The sequence below is a fragment of the Myxocyprinus asiaticus genome, chromosome 15, assembly GCF_019703515.2.
Source record: "Myxocyprinus asiaticus isolate MX2 ecotype Aquarium Trade chromosome 15, UBuf_Myxa_2, whole genome shotgun sequence".
Classification (NCBI taxonomy): Eukaryota; Metazoa; Chordata; class Actinopteri; order Cypriniformes; family Catostomidae; genus Myxocyprinus; species Myxocyprinus asiaticus.
Window position 1 is genome coordinate 27,077,429 of NC_059358.1, and position 27,117 is coordinate 27,104,545.

Sequence of the window (27,117 nt, forward strand, 5' to 3'; positions counted from 1 at the left end):
GCCATTTAGCTCTTTAGATCTGAGTGTTTACTGACTCTCAGTGTGTTTACAGACGCTGTAATGAATGAACATTAAGAAAGCGTGCTGTGAATGCATCTGACAGGATGTGTGGACTTTGATCAGTGCTCAGAACCCATGTATTTTCAAATTCAGTGGCCCCATGACAGTGTTTGGACATTTTCTGGTTATCAAATGTTAGGGGAACATGCCCAAATTGATGAACTTCACCTGTGGTTACTCCACTAAAAATCACCTTGAGACAGCCATTTGTTTACAAAAATCCACTTGGTTTGAAATTTTGTTATCTAATGCAATGAAATGCACGCTCTTTTTTTCTTTTTCTTTTTTTTGGATTTTTCCCCTTTTTCTCCCAATTTGGAATGCCCAATTCCCAATGTGCTTTTAAGTCCTTGTGGTTGCATAGTGATTCGCCTCAGTCCAGGTGGCAGAGGACGAATCTCAGTTGCCTCCGTGTCTGAGACCATCAACCCACGCATCTTATCATGTGGCTTGTTGAGTGCATTGCCACGGAGACATGGCGCGTGTGGAGGCTTCACGCCATCCACCGCGGCAACCACGCTCAACTCACCACGCGCCCCACCGAGAGCGAACCACATTATAGCGACCACGAGGAGTTTACCCCATGTGACTCTACCCTCCCTAGCAACCGGGCCAATTTGGTTGCTTAGGAGACCTGGCTGGAGTCACTCAGCACACCCTGGGATTCGAACTAGCGAGCTATCGAACTCCAGGGGTGGTAGCTAGTGTATGTTACCACTGAGCTACCCAGGCCCCCAATGCACGCATTTCTAATTGTGCCGTAAGTGTCCAAATATATTTGAGGCCACTCTATATATTCAAATATGAATGTACATGAACTACTGATCTTTGTCAAGCAGTGTAAAATGTTTGTTAAAAACATATTTACAAAGGTTATTATTATGAAGGGTTAGGATTGGGTAAAATATTGATTTTACGATGCATCGAAATGTTTATTTGAATGATCGCGATATCGATTCTTACATCCCAAGATCGATCTTTTACTCTTATGTGGCAGCCCTTTACAATGCAAGTAAATCAATTGCATATGCGACCAAATTTCACGCTATGTGACTTGCAATGTCTGTGATTAGCCACTGGCTGGTAAATGCTCAGATTTCACTAGTAGTGATTGAATAGTATAGCGACGAAGAAGTTATTAACACAGAGATCCTTTCACTGTGTGTTGAGATTAAAAGTTTGGTTTGACTCGTTTTGTGTGTCCAAAGGCGAGATCCACACAATCCATGTCATTGACCAGTGTCTCTTTTAATACTCTTTCTGTTCTTTACAGTCAGTTGTTGATTAAAACCAACAAAAAATAGAAATATTTTATTCAATTAGACACGGATACGCTAAAGAAACGTTATATGCGCACACTGGCTGATGGCGGTAGTCTTAAAGAGACAGTACTGATTTAGCACATGTTCTACATATCAGTGTAAATACTTTTAAATAGTACAAATTATGCAGGTAAACAATAAGCATGTAACAAAAATTACAAATCTGTAAAACCTTAACACCTTTTTTATGTTGGGCTAAATTAAAATTCATTGACAACGGAAATGAGTTAGAAATTCTTTCTCTATTTCCTTTCATCAAGATTTTACTGCCTAAAATACAGTTATTTGAAGACAAACAAAGCCTTTTTTAAACTAATTATATCATCGACACATGGGTTTCCATAGAGGTTTTAAACAAATAATCAATGCCGAATACACGGCCCAGCCCGCGCTTCTCGCAGCGCTGTTTATGATAATTTGCTCGGCTGAGTGACTGATCTTGATAGAGCTGTTTCATTTTGCTTTTAGAATGTTTGCAGTTTGATATTTCTCATACGCAACAAAAAACGACAGCAGGTAATCAAGAGAGTTGGCCAACTTTGTAGTCGCACCAGTGAGACCTCTTGCAAAGTTTAATCAAACTGTTAGGAATAATGGTCAAATTCGGATCGGGAAATCTGTATCAATACCCAGCCCTACGAAGGGTTAGCAATTCATGTGATTTACTCATATTACATTCAATAATCTAACTAAACAACAAAGCACAAGAAAGGAAGACCAAAAAAAAAGTCATTCTTCACCCCATATCAGCTCTTCACAGGGTTATTTAGGTAAATGCGAGCTTGCTGTGAGGTTGTATTGCACCCGATTCAAACCTTGTATAATGTGATTGGCTGCAGTCTCTTAGCTATGGCTGAAGATTCTGTTATCTCTTTACTTTACCCAGAAGCAACTACCAGAACCTGTTTGCTGCTCCTGGAAAATTCAGGAATCCAATTACACACCACACACAGATGGAGGCGTGTTTGAATGTGTGCTGGGGAAGAGAAGTAAAAAGAAACCAGAAGTGTTTAATTATCGGAATTGTCTGGTATTGTTCAACGGGTAGTCACATGATCCTTTAAATGTGGCTACATTTGCATTATATATATATATATATATAGTATGTTTTGAAATTATGAGCTCAGAATAAAGGAAGTTCTTTGCATCAGGAAGTTGTTTGCATCAAAGTTATTTATGACTGATGCAAAGCGGAAATTTGGTGGCTTTTTTTCTCTGGTCCATTCAATGCAACACTGTTTGATGTATTTTTACATTGACGTAATGCATTTTGTGATGCCACTTAATATGGTTAATATTGTAACGTCATTGTAATGCAATTATGTAGACTTTAAAATATTAGTTCACCCAAAAATGAAAATTCTGTCATTTACTCACACTCATGTTGTTCCAAACCTGTATGACTGTTTCCGTGGAACACAAAAGGCAGAATATTAGAGCCTCATAGTCTCAGTCACCATTTACTTTCATTGCATATTGTTTTTTTCTTGCAGTGAAAGTAAATGGGGACTGAGACTATGAGGCTCTAATATTCTGCCTTTTGTGTTCCACAGAAGTAAGTAATTCAGGTTTGGAACAACATGAGGGTGAACAAGTGATGTCAGAATTTAAATTTTTTGGGTGAATAGTCCCTTTAAATATTTCTAAGCTTATTAAAATATTTTGCTGTTCCTTTGACATTTTCAGAAATTTCATCCTGACAAGGAAAGCAAAGCCTGTCTGTCAACAAACACACAGATCTGAGAGTGCTCTCAGATTAGTTTTGAGATTACCTCAGAGCTCTGTGTGTGTTGAAAGGTTTAGGGTCTGTGTGTGAAGCGTGTATGGTTTTCATCATCTCTAATCTTAAGGATATGAGCACACAAACAGCAATCATTCTTCTCTTATCTTGGATCATCTGATTGGTCACCCTGTTGGAAGGACATTCTTGTTGCTGGCCAACGACATTTACGATGTGCCTATGATTTACAGCTGTTACAAACAGCTGCAGTTGCAGCCCAGAATAAGTGCAAGCAAGCGAAGGCAGCATTGCCCCCCCCAAAAAAAACCAACATTGTTTACATGTTATCTTTTAGTCCTTGCAAAAAACATATTTTTGTTCTTTTCTTTCTCTCTCTCTCTCAATTCAATTCAAACAAGCTTTTATTAGCATGACTGTTGTACAGTATTGCCAAAGCAATGACCATTAAAAGAAAATAAAGTATAAACTAAATATGTGGAGAAAAAGAAATGTAAAGAAGGATGCAAGGAAAAGAAAAATGAATAAAAACAATTAAACAATTTAGAGCATACACATACACATGCACATTTGATAATGTAACTGTGTTATTGATTGCTTAGTTTTGTCCAGTGGTTGTGGTTTCTCTGAGCCTGTGGCAGGCTGCTACATATGTAGCTGCTGTTAATAAAAGGCTTGAGTGTTCTAATATGTGACTCAATTTTGTTTGATTTGGTTGAGCCATAAAGTTTGGTATTATTTTCTCAAATTTTGGGAAGAAGATAGATTTAATGTTTTAATAGTGGTCACAGTGTAGCAGGGGTGGACTGGCCATAGGGAGAACCGAGACCTTTTCCCGGTGGGCTGGCCCGCCGAAGGAGGCAGCGATATACAGAAAAGGACAGCAAATGCTTTTACAGATTTGGGTACGCAGCGTTTCTACTGACTCTTTTTCCCAACTTGAAAATTCTTGTGATTTCAGTGGTCCCCATACCTCACTGTCATACAATAAAATTGGCTCAATTATTGCTTTTAGGTTTTTTAGCCAGATTTGAATTGGAATCCATATTGGATTGTTTGTTTAGTCATGTAGAAGACTCTCATTGCTTTATCTTTCAGTTCATTCACAGCCAGATTAAAATTACCAGTTGAACTGATTTGTAATCCCAGGTAAGTGTATGTGTGCATGTATTAGAGAACATTGATTTCTAATTTAAAAGTAAGGTGGGACTCAATGGGCAACCTTGTCTAATGCTTTGTTTCTGGGGGAAAAAATATGTTCGTCTATTTCCTATTTTTACAGCAAATTTGTTGTTTCCATACATGTCAAATGTTTTCCCAACAATTCCACTTTCTAGTAGTTTTAGGAAGAGTCCTTCATGCCAAATGGAGTTGAATACCCCCCCCCCCCCCCCCCTCTCTCTCAATTCAATTTCAATTTAAAGTACTTTATTAGCATGATTGTGTTTACATACAATATTGCCAAAGCATTAATACACAAAACAGATAATGGCAAGACAAATAATTATAATAAAACAGTAACAAATAACAATAACAATCGAATTAAAGTAAGGTGCCAGGTAATGAATAAAATAAAATAAAAACTATAATAACAATATACACTATACAATATAAAATAAGCATGATTTAATAAGACATTATGAACAAAAAAACAAAACAAAAAAATACTCTGACTGAAGTACATTAAGGCAGTGATTGGTTTCTGATGGTGTGCATTTAAAAAATGAATCTCTCTTTCTCTCTCTCTCTCTCTGTCTGTCTGTCTGTTCAATTCAATTTCAATTTAATTCAGCTTTATTTGCATGACAGTTGGAGTGTAGTATTGCCAAAGCATTTTAAGGTTATTTAAATACAAACTCTCTCTCACTGTCTCTCTCACTCTCTCGCTCTCTCTCGCTTGTTCTCTCTGTCATAAGTGTAAGATGATTAATTTAGCCTGTAGGATAGAACTCTTAGTCGTCCTGGTCATGTGTCACTCCTCTGAGTCTGTGTGTGTGTGTGTGTGTGACTGCACGTGTTTGTCTATAGTTGATGATTTGTGCTTCATTACAAACTGCACATAACCCTCATTTTCTCTCTCTGGCTTCATTAGCTTCTAATTGTGTGCATGCACGGTAAAAGGGAACAGGGTTACGTGACGACTGCGTGAAACTCTGTCCTCACAGTGTATGTGTAATGTGTAATTTAGACTCATTTGAGCTTTTCTAAAGACCACACGCTCGGTACAGAAATATCTGATGAAAATGACTGCACACATACTTGCTCATGGTGTATTTGAAGCACAGTTAAAGGGATAGCTTACACAAAAACGAAAGTTCTGTCATCATTTATTCACCCTCATATTGTTTCAAACCCATATGACTTTCTTCCATGAAACACAAAAGGAGATGTTAGGTAGAATGACAGTCTCAGTCACCATTTACTTTCATTGTGGATAGACGGCCTGTCATTGATGGGTCAAATTTATCTTGTTTTTCACAGAAGAAAGTAAATCGTATGGGTTTGGAACGAAATGAGGTTGAGTAAGCAACAAAATAATTTAAAATTTTGGGTGAACCACCCCTTTAGAAACAGTGCTTTTGCATCAGAACTGTGGCCTTGTGATTAGATCATGTGCTCTAAACACATTGAGCCTTAGTTCTCAAGTGGGAGATCAAGGTTCAAGTTTGGCCTGCATCATGTCAAGATCCCATTCTCTCTCTCTTACCATTTTCTAGTCCCCCTTTACCCTTTTCTGTCAATAAAGTGACGTAAAGGCCCCAAAAACAGAATGTAGCTTCACACCTCCAGACATCTGCGTATACACACATAAACATGTTTACTGTACACACAAACACGCACACACGCACTCCCCATAGACCCCCTCCAGCTGTTCATTTCTGAGTCTGTCTGTCCCCCCTCTCTCTCTCTATTCTTCTCTCTGCTCACATCAGCTGTGTCATGAATGATTCTCATTCACCCACTGGACATCTCCATTTTCCTGCTTACCATGCATATGCTCAGATTCTCTCTCGGTGAGTGTCTGGTAATGAGCGCTGCGGGTGTGTGTGTGTGTGTGTGTGGAACCTGTATGCACCGTCATCTGTCCTTGTGCTAAAATGAAGGTCTACACACACACACACACACACAGAAGCAAATTGCTAGTCAGAAGGTGTTGTCGCCATCTAAACTCTCATTCTGAGAGCTCGTCTATCACCCCCTTCACTGGACAAAGCTTTTTTCTCCTAGGATGGAGGAATGAGAAGAGTGAGTCTAATGCATTCACAAGGCAGAGGTGTTCCCTGTGTGTGTAAAAGAAAAGAAAAAAAAATCTGATTTTTGATGAAATTACACAGAAAATTACTTGAGTAAAAGATCTGCATGATAATACAAGTAATGCCTTTTTTAAATTTTTCTGGATTCCATGTTAAATGTTTTAAATTAAATGCTATGATCAAATTGTTTAATCAAATACATACTGTACATCTTTAATCAAATGAAAATATAATATTCAACAATATAGAGCCAATAATAATATTTCAATATCTATTATTTCTGGTTAAAAAAAAAAATAAAAAAAAAAGCCTAATTTGTTCTGTGGCACACATGTGACTGTATATTTCATTAAATGATAACCTTCTGCTGTTAAATGATCACACTTGGTCATATCGAGACTTTTTATTAATTATTATTTTCAAATGGTCTTTGATTTCATCTCAACTCTCACATTACATTACATTTTGCTAATGGCAGCATACTTTAATATGGTACCGAAATTAATAAGATGATATCGTACCGTATTACATTTTTTGGTATTGCGCTATGTTTTTGTTTAGTACTGGTATACCACGCTGACCCTAACTGACACATTGCCTCTGTTTCTTTTTCACTCTTTTTTTGAAGGAATAGTTCACCAAGAAATTAAAATGATGTCATAATTTAATCACCCTCAGGTTGTTCAATACCTGCATGCTGGTATTTTTCCATTGAACACAAGGGAAAATCTTTTCACTGCTTTTGCCATCTAGTTCAGAAATTAAGGGGGAAATTAAGTAACAAAAATGCCCCTGAAATTCAAAATATAGGGGCAAAAACATGCCCTCATAATGATTTCCTCTATTTAGGCCCAGTACATATTATTGTAAGTATATGTTGATGTTGATTGTGTTTTATAGGTAAAATGTAATACATTCTCAGTCGAGATATAGAGAATTTAGTTAAATCGATTCAATAAATGTAAGTATTTGACATTAAAAGGATGACACCTTATATTTTTTATTTGGTTAGAAAAAAAAAGCCCTATAAAAGGTATAAAATGCCCTTGAAAATTAAATCCAGGGAGCAAATGTTGCACCTTAATCAAAGTTTAATTTCAGACCCTGCTTGCCATACAACATTCTTACTGATCATGGCTGTGGAGCTACAAAAAAGGACAAAAAGCACTGTAAAAGTGTCATTTAAGTAGTCTATACAATGTGCCCATTATATTCCAAGCCTTTGTGTGAAGAACAGACCAAATTTAAGTCATTATTAAATTTATGTCATAACCTTGCCCTCCCTCAAAGATTGCATCTAGTCTGCATTTGCGCTAGAAATAAAAAAATATGTGCCATTGAAGCGTTTAGCAAGATGAAGATTATCAGTGAATAATGACTTAAAATTGGTCTGTTTCTTGCATAAAGCTATCATATGGGTTCAGCAGGTTTGGAATATAGTGCACAAGACAGATGGACTACTTTTATAGTCCTTTTTTATGGTGCTTTTTTCTCTTTTGAAGCTTTTCAGCCACTATGAACTGTCACTATGAACTGCATGTCATTGTATAGCAAGTGCTGAGTAATAATTCTTAAAATCATGTGAGTAAATAATGAGAATTTGAATTTAGAGGTAATCTATTGCTTTACCTGGCTGCTAGGCAGAATGCGGTCTCCATCTCTTCTGTACTTTCAGGTTATTATTGGAAATCTGTTTCTTCCCCCTACACTACCGCCCTTCTTTCCGTTTGCAGTTTGCACACCATGTACATTGAGGTGAGAAGTGTGTGTATGTGTTTAGTGTTGTGATGGACTGCTGACTCCTACACATCAGAGTAATGACCTATCCATACACTCTATACACAGAGAAAAGCAGAGAGGGAGATGTTCAATAACAGGGCTCAGCTGTGCTAAAGGCTCAGAAATATTTGCCCCGGTGGACTCGAGCACGCACAACCTCGTCTCTCTGTCTGAGCTCCTGCAAAAGTCAAAAAGACATGCGTGTGTGTGGGATTGAGTTGGGATTAAGAGTTGCTGGAAAAAAAGTTTACTTTTTCAACCTCCCTCTTTTGCTTGCTTTTTCTTTCACTCTTTTACACCCTCAGAGTTTTGATAAGGATGGGTTTTCTCGATCGAGAGGGATTTAAGAGTTACAGCCTTTTCAGGTGTTCAGCAGACTAATTTGTCTGACAAGTTTTTATGTCCACACAGGGATTTTCTATTTCTCTTTCCGTTTCTCTTTTTTTCTGTCTTCCACTTTTTCTGTTCGACAATAAGTGTGCATAATACTTTCTCCCAACAAAGTACTTGTAGTTTTTATTTTTTAGCATTTTAGTCACTTTTATTGATACACATGGGAAACCAGGGAATATCAGGGAGTTCAAAAATAAAATGTGATTTACAAGGCATGGACATTAATTCCAAAAGATTGGTACTTGACATGTAAACAGAAATCTGTCCCATACTCTCTTTAAACTGATTCCTAAAATCCTTATCCAGAGTTCAAAAATAAACGGAAAGTTCATCGAAAATCTTTAGGCAAAAAGTGTGGGAACCTTGCATATAAAGTGGGTAAAGACAGGAAATTATAAGGAAAAGTATCGAAGATGGAGGTGAACCAGGAATGGTCGCAAGTCAGATTCAAACTTGCTTCACCATATGACCATCATGTTTACCGTAGCTTCAATGGGTGACATGAGTGCTGCACACTACAGCCAACTAAGCAGACAAGACTTTGGAATGTATAGTCATATTATTTGGAAAAAAGAGCTTTAGCTAAATAAATATGTCATGAACTATTTCAGGCCATTTCCATTTTGATACAGGCTTTATCCAATTTCTCAAGCTTGCAGCTTAACCCAGGCTTTTTTACTTGCCACCCACTTTCTGAAAAGGAAAGCTCTGCCCCTGCCATCATGGCTCAGTGCTCCAACCACTATGCTACGGCTCTAACATTTACAATACTCGCATGCCACTTTACCATGCTTTGTATGTAATTGTCACTTCTTTACCACGTAACAACCCCACTGATGTGTGCGTACACACGCTCATGCACTCTGAATGCATTCTGTCAGGGTTGTGTTGGATGATGAATGCTTCGGGCCGAGAGGAGGCTGGAGATTTTTTTCATAGATACTTTCACACATGCTTGCACACATACATTCACATTTAGACTCTCGCTCTCTCACACACCCTGGCTGAAATCAGAAGCATTGGCCTACTTGCTGTTTTGTTGTAACCTCATTTACCATTTGTCATTTCAACATCCCTGAACTCTTCGACTGCTCCAGAATTCCTTGCTGAATTCCTTGCTCTTTTTCTCACGTGTAAGGTGGGCCCGGGTCACCTGAATTTAGCTTTACTGAATTTAATTTAAGTTAAGTTAAATTACTGAATTTAAATTAAGTTTATTTGAATTCCTGTTCTCACAGTGTTTTCTCATTTGTCTTTCCAGGGTCATTGGCTCAGCGAGTGAGGGTGGAGCCAGAAGTCGTGTCATATCCAGGTCAGACGGTGACACTGCGGTGCCAGTTTCCAAACCCGGGCGGGACCCAGCTCACTCAGGTCTGAAATCAACTGTTACGCTTCCTGCCAATCTTAAGTAGAGCCAACAAACCTAATGAACAATAGTAGTTTATTTCATGGTAAGAACTTGTGAAGCATTCTGATGGGCAAACATCCATGTGTTCTCTGGCATGTAGGTGTCATGGATCCTTGAACCCTCCGAAGGAGAGCGAACCAACATTGCAGTTTTCCATCCAAATTTTGGGGTCAGTTACCCAACCCAATCCCCTGTTGCAGGGCGTGTCAGTTTTTTGTCAAACTCGCCTTCTCTGGACAATCCGTCCATTCAAATCAGAGATGTGAAAATGACTGACGAGGGCCGATACATCTGCGAATATGCCACCTACCCTTCCGGCAATGAACAGGGCGTCTCTTCGTTGATCATGCTGGGTGAGTGTGATAAAGATAGGAACACACACGATAGGAAATGATTTCAGGGCTGCAACAAAAAATCAATACAAACGATAAAATGATGAATAATAAAATGATTTGACAACAAATTTAATTATTGATTATTTGTTTACGGGATTCAAAGGAAATAATGACAGTAAGGGGCCATTCACACCGAATGTGGGGCGCATGTGTTGCGTCCGTCTGTGTTGGTTTTCAGTTGTTTTTCTATTTAAACGTGCTAGACCAGTGGTTCTCAACCTTTTTTTTGATGAATGACGCCCCCCCACTTCATTCCCTAATTTTAAAGTTTTGTTAATAAATTCAGCAGGCTTACGCATAAGAAAGCTTGCATGTCTATGCAAGCTTTCTATATCTGGGGCCTATAAAATGAAAATGTGAAGACAGAAACAAATAATAAAAGTGGTATTGTTATTATATTAAAAAACATAAGTGAAAAGACCAATATTATTACATATTTTGTCCCACTGAAATGCTTATTCTACATTATAGCATTGATTTTGTGTTGGATGTAGATGTAAATTTAATGGTATCAACAACAGTAAGACTATCTATAACATCTATAAGAGTTGGAACTCCTTTCATCAGGTTCTTATTGATTCAAATGAGTCATCTCTTGGAATTTCTATTTCTATTTCATCTAAAAAAAAAAAAAAGTGTATTTTGCATTTGACCTTGCATTTTAATGTATTTATTTATTTTTATAGTTTTAACAGTGGTATTTGTAACAAGACCATAGTAAGCACATGGAAGCATGGATCTTCTTCACTACCATGGTTAGATGTTACATGATTTCTATAAAACAAATTATGGCATTTTTGTAATTACAAAAAGTAGGCCTACTCTAAACAGGTAAAAACAATAAATACAAAATATAAACATTTAAAAGTTGTAACAAACATTTATTATATTCCCTCACTCCCCTAATGTAGCCTATGACAAATTCAATAGAGCTGAAGTAGTGATATGATAAGATGTATTATGAATCTGTTTCTTCCTAAAGTACAGTTTTAAGGGTGGTCATGTAGAATTCTGTGCCGAATTCAGATGTTTTTTGTGCTTCTTAGTGGTTCTCGCAACGCTGCAATGATCAGAGGTGCACGTTTAGGAGCTCGAGACCAGTCTGTGTGTAAAAATGGCACCTGCTTTGCGCTCGCGCTGCTCTGTCGATTGAGCCGTATCCACCTACAGAGCCATACAGGTGCATTAGCGGAGGTTGTGAGTTCCTCTGTCTATTTGACGCTGCTAAACCAGATACTTCAGATGCGTCGCTAGATTTCAGAATCAGATGAACTGCGGTACAAATGCATACCAACCCGTATAATGGAGTCTAGATAAACATTTTAATGCAAACAGGAACTTCACGATAGATTTGATTAACATGACTGATAAACGCCCCCCATTTGTAACCTAACGCCCCCTTCTCTACTAATTTGCTCTTAGCGCCCCCTGGAATTCTTTGAACGCCCACTGGGCCGTTGAGAACCCCTGCGCTAGATGAACATATCAAACTATATAGCATGCATTTATACATTTATACATTTGTCGTCACTTATGTGCATTTATAGTCATTTTACAATGGCTTCAAATGTGTCACAGATACCCATTTTAAAATAACCCATTTTTAATTGATTAATCAATTCATCTGAAAAAAACAGATTAATTAATCTGTCAATAATTTATTATAAAACAGCCATTAGTTGCAGCCCCATTTTGCTCCTAAGAGCATATTTGTGTGTGTGCACATGCTCATGTCAGTGTCCGTTTGCAGGCTTAAAGGGGATTTATAAATGGTATTGTCAGATCAATTGTCCTGCTTTTAATGTGTGTGAAATGTGGTAGTAACCTTGACCGGGCTTTCACTTGCCTTCCCTCCTCCTCTCTCTCTCTGTTCTATTGATCTTCCTGCTTATCATACTGAGAGGCCGTCGCTCCCTTGTCGTTCTCCGTCTCCCCTGCTTTCTCCTTTCCCTCACTTTGATTACTTTCTACGAGCAAAACCTGAGTACAATGTGAGCGCTGTGCTAGTGTGTGGCAGGACAAGCCAAGCTCTGATCTTCCCTTCTCCACTTCCTTTCCTCATCCTCCTCCCTCCTCTTCTCATCCTCCCTCACTCAAGTATACCACGAAATAAAGGTCAAGCTCTCCCTCTCTCTCTGTCCCACAGCTAAACCAAGGAACATGGCTACTACCGTCACAGTTAACGCTGGCAATACCCCGGTCATCGTGGCACGCTGTGAATCGTCCAATGGCCGTCCAGCAGCAACCATTTCTTGGACCACAACGGTTAATGGAAACGCGACGACACCGGTGAAGACGGACAATTCAGATAACACGGTCTCCGTCCAGAGCGAGTACATGTTGATACCACAACCCTCGGATAACGGCAAAGACATCAGCTGCGTGGTGTCACATCGAACCATGCCCCAACCCGAGACCTTCCCAATGAAGCTTACTGTTGAATGTAAGACTTCAGTTTTTAATCAGACCATCAAATACATGAGCACTGATCCAAATTACTCAATTGCTGACTGCAGCCCTATTTCTGCAGTTGAGAAATTGCTTTGTAGTGAGTCACGTCTAAACTGGTCCAGCCAATAATGTATCTACAGCCACTAATGTATCTACAGAATATTCCAGATATTAGTAATGGTCATGAAGCAAATTACCCCAAGGCATTACAGTGCTGGTTATACCAGCAACACAAGATAAAGGCCAATGAGGTCATCTAGAATCATGTAGTTTGCTGACTAACCGTATTAGTGTTTGATTTGCTGAAGACTTCAGTTCTTCAAGGCTAAACTCCTTCATGAAGTCTAGTTATCATTCAGAAAAGCTTTGGCAGAGTCGTTCGATCCACCAATTCAATCATTCTCTCTCTGTCTCAGATCCTCCCCAGGTGCAGATTGTTGGGTATGATAACAACTGGTACAAGGGTCGGACAAGTGCGTTTTTGACTTGTCAGGCAGATGGAAACCCCGCCCCCACCACTGTCACCTGGAGAACGTGAGCATTTCCTTTGCTTCTGCCCATTCAGATTACAGTGGCCCAAATTCAGTGTTGTTTGGACACTTATTGTATGACACACTTAAAAATGTATGAATTTCCTTGGATGGGGAAATATCAATCCAAGTGGCATCTGCAAACAAACAATTCTATAAAACTTTTATCAGAACTTACTTTTCCTGTTTAGCACACCCTGTTTGCATAAAGTTTGCATAGGTGCCCTAACAGAGTAACCAGAACTATGGAAATGTTTCAATAGGTTTGGCAATCAAAAAGTGCCTGAATGCTTTTTCCTAGTTTTGAAAAGTTTTATCATTTTATTTATCATTTATATTTATCTTATCATTTTCTTTTTATGAAATAATTCACTTGAAAACCTCAAGTTTCAGGTTCAATACCAGTGAAGCTTAATCTTGTCCCTTCTTTTCTGTAATAAAAGCAAATCTCTGGGTTACAGTGAGGCACTTACAATGGAAGTGAATATGGCCAATCCTTAAATGTTAAAATATTCACTGTTTCAAAATTATAACCACTAAACGTAAACAATATGTGCGTTAACGTGATTTAGTGTAATAAAATCACTTACTAACCATTTCTGTATAAAGTTATTCTCTGTTTTACAACTTGCCATGACGACGTAACGCTGTAAACAATAACATTCTAAACCGACCGTAAAAACTTAGATTTGCACACATTTTTTCAGCTCAAATAATACACAAGGGCCACGTTCACTCAGCAGCAGAATACGGTTGTCAGAGACCTGTTTTGAGTGCTTAATACGGTTACGTTCACACACAGTTCGGCAATTTACGAGACTGAAAACCGCATTCTATAACCGAACTCACACCCGCAAATTTTCTGGTCTCACAACCGCATTCTCTGCAATCCTGTGCTGTGTGAACGAAACCACACTGGACAACTAGTTGTTAGTTACGTCATGTACAGTGAGAGACACTGCACTGTATACACGTGTGTCTTGTGTGTTTTACGTGGGGTTTCGTGAACCCAGAGATGAGCTGTGTGTCATCTGCCGCTGTCTTCCTTCGGCTGCAGTGCTCACGGGTGCGAGCCGCGCGACACAAAAGCTGCGCTCTGCACTCGGTTAAAAAGCATTCAAAGCCGCTGTCAGTTAATTATGATCTGATGAATGAATTCACGCCTCAGTTGGACTAATTTATTTAATTATGCAGCGGCAATTGTTATAAGACATGCCGGTGTTATGGACGACGCCATCTTTAGTCACTATCACTATGGTTACAGCTGTTAGAAAATGGTTGTGACTTTGGTTGTTCATTCATACAGAAAGTATTCGAGTCGCTACTGTAAGGTGTTATATGAATGGGACATTTCAAGACTCACACCTGTAAGTAAATACTGTTGTCTATCAAAAACACTGACTGTGTGAACTTAACCAAGTTTTAACAGAAGAATTATGTAATTAATCATATTTCTGCCCTTTAAATCCTCCAAAAATGTGCCCCATTCACTTCCACTGTTAGTACCTTGATTTTTGCTTTTTTTTAAAGAAAAGGAGGGACTAGTCAAAATTATTTTTTGTGGTTAAAATGGTGAAATGTTCTTAAAAGGTTAATGTTGCTAATGTTGTGTGAATGTTGTCCCACAGTTTGTCGGGACTGATGCCTGACACAGTGCAGGTGCAGGAGAATCGTCTTGCTGTGGTGAAGGTTGACGACAGCATCAACACCACCTTCATCTGTGAGGTCAGGAACAGTCTGGGATCTGGCAGAGATCAGGTCACCATCCTTGTAAGAGGTGAGTCTGTCTGCACAAGACATTGCGTGGTCTCTTGTGGGTTATTCATCACACAGATGCACTTACACTTGAGTGTTAGGTGGTGACAGGGGACATAAGTTGGGCAAATTAGCAGCTAGATTTCAGGCCCTTTAGATTTCAAGAGCTTTACATAAGGCAGTTTGTTGGCACATTTCTTGTCTGTCTGTGTGCTGTTTGTCACTTTTTTTTTTACTTCAGCCTCTGCATGCACTGTCAGCCCTTTGTGCATGTGGTCTTTTTGTGACTCTGTGGTTTCCTTTTGTCTGGGCTTTTTTGGATCTGGAGTAATATGTCTCAAACTGTGACACAGCTGAAATAGCATATTTTAGTAGACAAAAATAATTTCATGAGTAATTTACAGTAATGTGGAATTATGAAGTCCTACATGCTTTAGAGACTGTTACTAATTTTCTGTGTTTTAGAGACCGTTTAGGATACTTCATGACATGTAGTATCTTAATATTTTTGTATTCTCAATGTGAGTTTCTATTCACATTCTGACTTGCGCGTAACTAACATTTTTCTTCTAAAAAATCTTGCCGTGTTGATTTTGTTCTTGCCGTATTTTCGTCAATAGTAAGTATTAATTAAAATTGTTTAATTATAGTCATGAGGCATCTTTTTCACCTCGTCTTCATTATTCATGTCAAAATCAAAAAAATATATTTTTGTCAGTTAATTTGTTGATGATATTAAAGGAATTGGTCCCCCATAAATGAAATTGACTCCCATAATTTACTCACCATCCCAGATGTGTATGACTTTCTTTTATTTGCTGAACTCAAATGAAGATTTTTAGAAGAATACCTCAGCTCTTTTGGTCCATACAATGCAAGTGAATGGTGGCCAGAATTTTGAAGCTCCAAAATTCACATAAATCAGCATAAAAGTAATCCATAAGATTCCAGAGTTTAAATCCATGTCTTCAGAAGAGATATGATAGTTGTTGGTGAGAAACAGATCACTTTTACATTCTTCTGCTTGTATTTTTGGTGATTCACATTCTTCATGCATATCGTCCCCTACTGGGCAGGGAGAAAAATCGTAGTCGTATGGATTACTTTTATGCTGCCTTAATGTGCTTTTTGGAGCATCAAACTTTTGGCACACATTCACTTGAATTATATGGACCTACAGAGCTGAAATATTCTTCAAAAAATCATAATTTGTGTTCTGTAGAAGAAAGTCATACACATCTGGGATGCCATGAGGGTGAGTAAATGAGTAGAATTTTCATTTTTGGGTGAACTATCCCTTTAACATCGTTGAAGTGGGGTTAGGTTGTGTGCATCTGTATTTGGACAGTGTTTAGGTGGATTTGGGTAGAATTTCTGACCTCTGAATGCTAAATAAACTCCGCCTGCCTGCCCTTGAACACGTCCAGGGTGAGTGCTGTTTGATCACTGTCATGTGATCCAAACTCATCTCTCTCTTGGCTTTTTTCCTGGGCTTTTCTGGCCCATTCTGATGTCTTGTGACAGGCTGATGGAATGAAATATAGACATGGTTGACTGCGGAGGGACTGAGCTTCTTTAGTGCCGAGCAAGGGTATGGATCTATATAATGGGGAGAAAAGGTGCTTTACTCTCACAACTTTGGTTTTAAATCTCTCTACCTTCCTCTATCTCCCTCTTTTTGGTCTCTCTCTCTCACACGTCAACATATCTTTGCTTTAAGGCAGTACTTTGCTCATTCGGGGGAAAAAAAAATCTCCTACAGTACTTACCAAACACTGTATACTAACAATGTCTTGCCTTCCCCCCTCTTTTGGTGTGACCAATAATCTAATGGAGGGAAAGCGAGAAAGGACAAGCAGGAAGAGAGGAGGGTGGAGCGGATGAATGCTGGTGGCATTTAACCCCCCCTGAGAACATGCGGCTCTCCCTCGTCTCCCCCATCACACGTGCATCCTTTATCCTCTACTCTTCCATCCGCATCACTTTCATCCTTCATCTCTTCGGCTCTGCTTCAAACTCTCTTGAGCCAATCACTTCTGTGCCTTCCAAACCTGCCATCCCCCACCCTCCTTCTGCGACCATCTCCCCCAAAAGAGGCTCTCGGCGAGGATAAGTCACTCTCTGCTGTTTCAGCTTCCAGCCTCTTATCCTCCACTCCTCTATCAAAGGAAGAGTGAGAATCTCCTGGACTGAGAGAATGAAAAATGCTAATCAGCCTCATAATGCAAACAGGGAGGGAAATAAACACTCACATAAACACCTTTTTCACCAGCCACTCAGTACGTTTACATGCACTTGCAAAGTTCAATTACTGTCAGACTAAAACAATAATTATTCATGTAAATGCTTTTGTCCAACTGAAATCATACAATTTGTCCGATTTAAGTCTGACTTACAGATCTAGATAATGTGATTGTAGCTTGGTTTCGTCCAGCTTGTAAACACAGTTTTGGGACCACAATTGGCCTCTGAGTTATACACATGCTCCGAAAGACAAGTAACTCACGATGTGTTTTCAACTCTGTGTATTTGTCATCCTTTCTTCAAATATTCGATTGTGCATTGTGTCGTGCACTTGGATAGATAGATAAAGTCTGAAGCTCAACTATGCAAAAAGCTGCTGTAGCTTGATTATAACTGCATATGTAAATGTACCAACTGCAGTGGGCAACCTGGACATCTAGGCTATGCTTTGCAGACAAATGCTAAAATTAGTTTGGGACAGTAGTTTAGTTGACATTTGCAGTCTTTAAGAATCACTGTTCAATAAGAATGGTTTTGGAATCACGTGATCCATTTGGACGCGTTTCTTAGTGGCTGTTTACATAAGACGCATTAAAAAACAGCTAGATGGTGTGCAGTGGAATGGAACATAATGCGGGGATCTCGATATGCATTTATAAATGGACTATTTTAAACTTAACATGGCTTCTTAAAACCACAACGCCCATGGTGGGATGCTTAATAAACAGCACAAGGCGCAACTCAACAGCCAAAGCTGTTTGTCTCAATGCGTATGGTTGTAGCGGCATTGCTTTAAAGGGGATGAATTTAAAGATGTAACTTTTCCAAGAGGGTTTTACCAAGCAAACAGTCTAACAGGTGTAGCACAACACACTGCAAGCAGTCTAATTAAAGCACCGGTGCTACAAATATCTGAAAAAAATAAGAAAACATGTAGATAAACTAACTTACTAATTAACTAGTCGGTTGTTGGATGACTAATAAACTAGTCGATCATTGTGACCTACACTAGTGAAGTGTAGGATTTCATGTGCGAGTAGCTGTGGAGAGAGATGTGCTTTGCGGTGAGCAGGCAGGTGCAATTGAGTGCTGGGGAAGTGTTGGTTAACTGTGAAGTGGCACGCTTAAATGCAGCCATGTTGACAGCCATGAAATGGCCTCTACCTTCCCGGTTGCATTGTGGTCTTCGCTCCCAGCAACAATCTCCATGGCGACTAAGGTCGGCCCGCACATATCTTGTCTCTGTGTTTCTCCTGAAAGTGAGCGTGCGGTACAGAGATACCTCCAAGCATGTTTTTGAAGTCCACCTCTGCTTGTGGGCAGGAACCTCAGCCAGAGCCGAGAATCCAACTTCCAATCCAAATCACTTCTTAGCTCTCGGCCTGATGTAGCTCTCAGGCAGGCAAGGCCAACCCAGATTCAACCTCCCTCTCTCCCTCACCCCACCCCCCAATTCATTTTCAACTCTGAAGATTTTGCCATGTTCTTGGTCCAGCTGCCATGAAAAAAAAAATCTCCTTTTCTGCCTTGTCCCTCTCTCTCCTGTCCAATGGTGTGTCAGAAAAAAAGAATAGAAAAGGAAGTGAAGCATTCAGAAGTGATTGATTTTTTCCCCCCTCTCCTCTACTTGAAAAAAAAGCTAGAAAACGAAGGCTTCATTCATCCACTTCATTCAGCCATTCACTTAGACTCTTTCAGAGCTCTAATATGTACATTTATTAATATCCTGCCAATGCTTGAAGGAAATTTTTTTTTTTTAACAAAATAATTATAATTAGTTGTGATTGCTAAGGCAAACAGCTCTATTGCTATTGCTCATTCTGAAGGCCAGAAACATTCAGTACGCAAGTTCTCAAATGCTTGGCCAACGTATTGCAAATGCACTGTCCCGTTGGACGTGTTTGCGCTCTTGCCTTGGTGTGGCAGGAACAAACCTCAATACTAAAGTGGATGATATTGTTATCAAATGTTTGTGCAATTAACCTGGATGCATTATTATTTAGGCTGCTAGCTGTAACCTGTTGCTCCACCATGACAGTAGTTCACTTGAATGAGAAAATTGACCATAGATGAAAACAGTTTGTGTTAATGTCCGCTATAGTGCACTTTAAAGGGAATGTGTATTGTGGTCTGACATTTTTACAGTAGAAGCGTTCATGTATTTGAGTATGTTTCAGGCCCAAAGTAGTTAGCTTGTGCAGTTTGTGCATGGAGAAAAACCACCCTAGCAAACTCATAACAACGTCCTAGCATTGTGACTTTTGCACAGGCAAGCGACACCCACATTTTCTTCAGAAAATGTACGAATATAGTTCTGATTGTTGTTGCCCTCAGTGGAGAATGCTTGAAATCTGTTGCAGTTTAAAACAAACATTATTTTTGTCTAGGTTATTTTTCTCCATTAACCAACATCTTATGGAGTTTAGTGTTCCTTGCCACAGTCGCCTTTGGCTTGCTCACTGGGGTCCTAAATACAATTACTATTTAATAATTTAATTTCTATACACATTTTACAATCATATTTAATCAAACTACACAATGATGACTCTTAAGTCTTTATAGATATTACAGTTTCATTTTCTATTAATGCATGATTTTCTGTAAAGCTGCTTTGAAACGATGTGTGTTGTGAAAAGAGCTATACAAATAAAAATGACTTGACTTCCTTCAATGCTGTTTTGTATGTGAGCATAAAGTCTTACAGTAATCAAATCATTTAGGGGTGTGTGTGTGTGTGGCTGCTATATGATCAGACTGTCATGTATAATTCAGTGGACTAGGGCAGGCAGCGAGAGATTGATTCAAAGATCAGAACAACATGAAAGAGTGGGAGGTGACGGTGTGTGTTTGTGTGTGTAGGTGTGTGTGTAGGAGAGACAAGACCACATTGGGTGGCTAACAGGGAAAATGGTGACTGAAGCACCAAGACATTCGAATACCTCCTTAGTTAGATGTGTCTTTGTGCAGGATTATGACAAAAATCATAAGTGTGTATTATTTCCCTGTTGGTTAGATTAATTTTTATTGGTAGAATTTCAGTTAAGATACTTAATTTGTGTAACGTTCTTTATGTAAGCAGTACATACTAAACAAGCTGAGAACTGTGTTCCTGAATTACTTAATTGCTTTTTTATACATCATTATTACACGGCTCTCTTGAATACTCGATTCTGATTGGTCAATGGTGCTATCTGGGTGTTAGCTAGCCATCTTTCCTGCTTCTCGGATCACTGTGCATTCCCTACAAGTAAGCTAATAAAATAATTTCAACTCAAATCAACGTTTCATGTGCATTTATTTATTTATTTGGCAATTAGTCTTGTAATAAGATACACAGTGTGCAGTCAGATGTTCATTAATTACAAAATAAACACCAACAGACACAAACCGGAGGTGAATTTCAGCTGTTCAGCGATTTCTTTCTTGCCACATAATCAAAAAATTTCAATACAAATCAATATTTTACGTCCATGTATTTATTTAGTTAGTAGCCATGCAATAAGTGGGATAATGTACAGTCTGGCTGTTGTTATCACAAAATAAACCCCTTCAGAGTGATGCAAGACCCCTCCACTTCGTGTTGGGATCCTGATCACCCTGTCGGAGTTTATTTTGAACTAACAACCGGCTGACTGTACATTATCCCTTATTTATACTTCATATTGTGCCTCTTCGTTGCATGATAAACAGTATTTTTCACATTTTTAATAAATTGCACACAGATGAGAAACGGACATGTCTGTGTTTAATTACCATGCTTAACCACAGCAAAAAAACAACTAATTTTAACATCGGGAATGGGCTTTTATGGAATGTGTAGTTGGCACTTTTCATGAAAAGTTTATTGTGAAAGCTGTAACTGTAATCTCGATTATTCCTTCAATTAATTGTGCGACCCTAGTGTGAGATACTCAAGAAAAAGTGTGAGTTGACAATCAATTAATAAGATAAGAGTTTTGATCAATGATGTTTGTTTTGTGTGGAGTGTGGCATTTGCTTGTGCATGTTTGCTTGTGTGTGTGTGCTAACACATGCATTGCTCTCTTTCAGCAGTGCTAGTCACGTCTTCACACACTCTTTTCGTCTCTCTCACACACACATACACACACCCACTCATCGGGCAGTGAGGAGAAGCTGCTGTGTGCTGTTGTGTATTTGTGGCTTCAAGGCTGATGTGTCTGTCTGCTCTCTCCCCCTGTCAATCCAAGCCTCCTCTCATACTCCTTCCCTTCTCTCATCCGTCTGTCTATCCATCCATCAACAAGCCATGCGTCCATTTGTCTATCATCCTCTCTCCTCTGTTGTATGTTGAGGCTGCATGTTGGTGCTGTGTTTCCCTCTTTATTGTGCGGTGTGATCTCTGCAAACTGGCCTTATAAAAAGAAGTTCCCCTCAAGGAATTGGACAGAAATGTCACCTTCCCACGTGCACCAGCATGCAAGCACGCACACACACACACACACACACACATGCATACACACACACACACACACACACACACACACACACACATACATATACATACAGTATTTGCACTTATAGTTACTGCAGCAGAGTCTAAGGAACTGGAAATCATTCCCCCCTCCATCTCTTATAGATTTAGTTAATCCAAAAATGAAAATTCTTATGTTGTTCCAAACTGTATTAAGTTCTTACATGGTACACAAAAGAAGATATTTTGAATAATGTGCTGGTCACTTTATTTTCATGCTTTTACAATGAACGGGGACTAGAGCACTTTAAGCGTAAAAAAAAAATGCAAAAGCACCATAAAAGTATCATAAAAGTGCTATCGTACAATAACTGTGTGATGAACAAACTAAATATAAGTTATTCACTGAAAATCTTGAGATCCACCCTAGCTCTCCTTGTAGCGTTCATGAGAGAAGTTGTGATGTCCTATTTTTGAATTACCGGTAATCATTGTTTTAAATGTATCTTTTCAATGAATCAGTTGATCTGGTTCACAAAAGCAGTCTAAATGATTCGTTCACAAATTGGGCTGATCTGTTTAACTCCCTGATTTAATGATCTGGTCGCAGCAGTTCTAGAGTTAAGAACTCACTGGAGGGGAAGATTATCAGTGTATAACGACTGAAATTTTTGTCTTTTTCTCACAGAAAGCAATTGTATGGCTTCAGAAGACTTGGAATATAATGCACAAGTCATGTGGATTACTTTTATGGTGCTTTTTGTGTTCTTTTTGAAGCATGAAAGCTTCCTTCCCCATTAATTGTAATTGTATTGAAAAGAGTGACAAGCACAGTCTTCAGAATTTCCACTTTTGAGTTCCACAGAAGAAAGTCATACAAGTTTGAAACAACATGAGTGTGAGTGAATGATAATAGATTTTTGGATGAACTATCCCTTTAAACATTTGACCTCTCATTTCCCTTTCATGTAGCTTGTCTAATTCTGTTTCTCTTATTACTTTTCATTTCTCTTTTCGTCTTTCTATCTCTAGAACAATCTCCTCCCACCTCAAATGCGGGTGTGATTGCAGGCGTGATCTTCGCGTGTCTCCTGGCCGTCTTACTGATCAGTGGCCTCACCTTCTTCCTGGTTACCCATAACCGCCGCCAACAACATGGATACCGCGGCACTGGCAAGCCAACTGGTGCTCCCTACGACTCCTTTACTCGCCTCTTCGGCTCTGCCAAATCCAGCAAAAACGGCACCGGAAACACCGGAAACAATAACACGCCTATTTACAGAGGAGAGGTGGGGCTTAACGAGAAAGCGGCCAATCAGGGCATGCATCCAGGGGGCGTGACTCTGCTTGAGACTACACATACTCACACAGCGGAGGATATCCTGCTTAGTAGAGAGATCGACGATGTAGAAAGGAAGAAATTCGATGAACTGATGGAAGAGGATGAGCGATACGACCATTTCACCGGAGGTGGACCCATCCTACAGCTCCGTCCACATGACGATGAAATTGATGATGATATGGAGTCCCAGAGGGACGGCTCTGTGATCTCAAGGACTGCTGTCTATGTTTAAGAGGAGAGAGAGGTTCTGTGCTGGTGAGCGATGGGACTGAATAAAGAAATAAAGAAAGATTGCGAAAGAACACTGGACCTCTTCCAAAAGGAATGCATTTCTTCCTCTTAAAGAATATTAATTTTAATGTAAAAACAAATTATGGCATCAAACACCATGAGAGAAAGGATTAATGGATGGATTGAATTAACGAACGGATGAATTAATACCTGGGGATATAGCACAGATTAAAGCATTGAAGGAACGGGTAAAGGAAATAGAGACTACTAAATGCATAACTGTCAGGCTTTCAATTCCTAATTATTGCTCTAGTTGCCATGGTGACACATTCTGAGAGAACTTTAATACAAAACTTCAAATGTTGACTGTGTAATATTTATGAAATGAACACATGAAGTTGTAAGTAATTCCACTGCACTTATGTAATCAAAATTTTAACTAATCTATCGATCATGATTTAAGGACTTCAGACTTGATTCACTCAACACAGTTGAGTTTGGTTAGAGCACACTTATTCGGCCTCTTCTCTACATTTCTCGCTCTTTCTTGGCACAAGCTGTGGAAGTTGGCTTTGTGTATTTGTGTAGATTTTGAAGGAGTCAAAGATGGATGGTGCTTTTTATCTATTACACACTAAATCAATCATACTGCTATTTTCCTGTCTAATACTGGACTAGCCACGCCTCTGTGACCTTCCTTACTGTAATTCACCCTCACACACCCATCCAAGTGTACAGTTCACTCTGAGCCACTCATTATACTGCACTCAATGGCTGAATCACGTGACTTGAATCTGGGGCTAATCAAATCAAATGTTAATGAATGATGTGTTCGTTTTCACCCTCAATCCGTTTTATCAGGAAAACGATGTTCTAGATGTGTTCAAGGCATCGTGAGTGTGTTTAGGTGGTGAAAGGTTATTCCTGCACATTTATTACTTCCATATGCATTGGATAAGGACTGTTTTGATTAACCATATTACTGTAAGAATAAAAACAAGGCATGTCAGGGTTTAAATGTCACATTGTAGGAAGGACTCATTTAATATGTCAAAGTAAATATATGTTACAAATATAGTAAAAAAAAAAAAAAAAAGACATTTTCTTGACAGGCTTTTTGAGAATCACAAATATTGTAAAGTAATCTGATAATAAAAAAGAAAAGGGGTCTAGATATTTGAACTAGAAAATAGTTTTGCAGTGTTAATTAATAAAGTGATATTGAATCCATTTATGTACATCTAGCAAATCAATAGTTATAACTATACTCCACGTCCAGAGTGGTTACCATGGCCACATGGCTAAATATACCTCTCCTCTAACAGCGCAGTTATGCATCACTTAATCAGTAATTTCCTTGTTTTAGTGTTGTTCTTCTCAGATAGGTGAAATTCACTGCCGAGCAGGGGGGTATTAAATGAAGAAGCTCTTTAATGAGTGAACAAGAGAAAGGTTGTGCATATAGTTCAATGTGAGGTGATTGTAAACTACTGTATGTACACATTTTAGTTTTCTTACAAATGAAAAATGTCTATAATTCTAAATGTTATAAATATGGAGACGGGGCGAGATGGATATCCACGTAGAATGTTGCACATGTCTTCCACGGCTCTGTGTGTATCAATAAGGCGGCTTGATATATAAGAGCAAATATCACATAATTATATCAGTAATCTAGTGTCGACTGTACTAGTTTCACCTGCTCTAAACAAAGGGTTCTTTATACACTTTCACATGGTAAGGCTCTCTATCGTGTGTGTGTGTGTGTGTGTGTTAAGTGGTGTCTGACTCTAGGGCAGTGAGTTATTCCTCAACTCTCTCAGGGTCTCATACACACGTACACAGTATGATTTAAACTGGACATCACACACACACACACACACACACTGTCTCTAAATCATTTGTCAGGCCAGCTGCCCTTGAGTCTATATGTGTCCCTCTCTGTTTCTGACCATGAGAGGGCACACTGGCTACTCTAGTGTTGTTTTCCTGGGCTGTCGTCTTGATTCATTTGCCCTATTAAGGCGATATCTGGATCAATGCCATTTAAAAGAGTTGTTCTCCTCTTTGAAAAGGTGGTCAGTCTGAAACGGGCCAGTTCAGTCTCAATCCTGATACACTGACAGCTCTGATCTGCCTCCAGCCCGGCAGTGTGACTGGCACTGAATAGGCCAGGCATCAACACATCCTAGTTTACATCCTTATTGAAAAGTCAGACTGCAATCTGTCCTTTCATGTGACTGGGAGAGTAGAGGAAGTGATGTCGTCACTCGTGCTCAGAGAGGCAGAGCGTTTTAGCTCCTCATTAGATGAGAACGCACTGACCTTCCAGCTCGCCATCTCCACCAGGAGTTCGGTAATGAAGGAATTGATGCCTTGAGAATATTAAGGAAGTCACCTCTGCGGTGGAAGTTTACGTAGAAGACAAGTGAATTACAAGAGTGTGAAATCTTAAAGGGACAGTTCACCCTGGAAATTCTTTCATTGTTAACTCATCCTCATATTGGTCTAAACACGCATGACCTTTTTTGCTCCTTGTACGCAAAAAGAGATTTTAAACAGAATGCATGTTTTTTTTTCTTCTATACGATGAAAGTGAATGGTGACTTAGGCTGTCATTCTGCCTAACATCTCCTTTGGTGTTTCATGGAAGAAAAAACAAACAGGTTTGGGACAACATGAGGGTGAGTAAATGATAGCAAAAATTTTCATTTTAGGTGAACTCTCTTTAAATATGGGATGTTACAGTCTCCTTAATGTCGCTGTCTGTCATTTTCTGGCTTAGATGTTTTTCAATTCTTACACACACCCACACACACACATACATTTAAAGCCTTAATATCACCTGTCACAAACCATCCTTTCTGTGTATATAATATAAATATATAAACATATGAAGAACATAAGACAAACAGTGAAGTCACTTCCTTGTGTATGGACACGTCAGTGCTGTGAGCATGGATGCATAGTTTTGTTTTAATATCAGTTGATTTTACTGATTTTTTTTTTTTATCTGTGCTTTAGTTGTTTTTACTCGAGTGATTTATTGATGCCTGTAATGTGTTTGTGCTGTAAACTGTTGAGCAATGCTTTCTAACGGACACAGAAACACATCTGTACTAAATGCTTATCCACATTGCATTACTTTTAAGTTTTGTTTTGCTTGTCTGAAAATGTTTTTGAGTTAGTCTTTGTAATTTTGTCCTTTTTTTATTTGGTTGCTATTATTAAAGTCTTACCGATATTTGACAGTGATCTTGGTATGTGCTGAATGTTCTGCGGCTCCATTAAATCCCACATGCTTTGTTTCCCTGCAGACTTTTCAGTCTGGGTTTTTGAGTTGTGAATGGTGAGTGAATGCTTAGTTAGCTGTGTATGTGTCTTTCTTGATAAGTCACCTGTCACAGGTACTGCAGACTGAAATGGGGCTAAATGGGCTATGCAAGAGAGTGACTCACGTACATGTAAATGTCTGTTTTTGAATACTTGCCCATTGTAAAGCAAAATATGCAGGTATGACCGCTAAAGCACACAACTTTCTAGTTATTATTTTGCTCTGCAGTTTGACTATTTGTTTTGTCTGTGCTTTCAGTCATATCACTGTATCAACGTATTTAAAACAACAGTGCACTTTCAGAAGTATTGCTGTAACTGCGTAAAAAATTAACTAATTAAAAAATGCACTTTCAGAAGTGTTGCTGTAACTGCGTAAAAAATTAACTAATTAAAAAGTGCACTTTCAGAAGTGTTGCTGTAACTGCGTAAAAAACTAATTAAAAAAGT

At 38.9% G+C, this 27,117-nt stretch overlaps 1 protein-coding gene across 3 annotated transcripts in view; it reads left to right on the plus strand.

Moving 5' to 3' along the window:
- LOC127452606 (nectin-2-like) overlaps positions 1-27,117 on the plus strand; it is a 114,178-nt gene that overhangs the window by 34,008 nt on the left and 53,053 nt on the right. For 2 of the 3 annotated variants that reach the window (XM_051718206.1, XM_051718207.1), the window contains exons 2-6: positions 9,808-9,917; positions 10,055-10,307; positions 12,496-12,792; positions 13,217-13,334; positions 14,959-15,107. In XM_051718206.1, the coding sequence (XP_051574166.1) occupies positions 9,808-9,917; positions 10,055-10,307; positions 12,496-12,792; positions 13,217-13,334; positions 14,959-15,107 (927 nt within the window). Of the gene's footprint in view, positions 1-9,807; positions 9,918-10,054; positions 10,308-12,495; positions 12,793-13,216; positions 13,335-14,958; positions 15,108-22,793; positions 26,649-27,117 lie in introns of those variants that run through there. The other variant, XM_051718205.1, reaches the window with a different exon arrangement.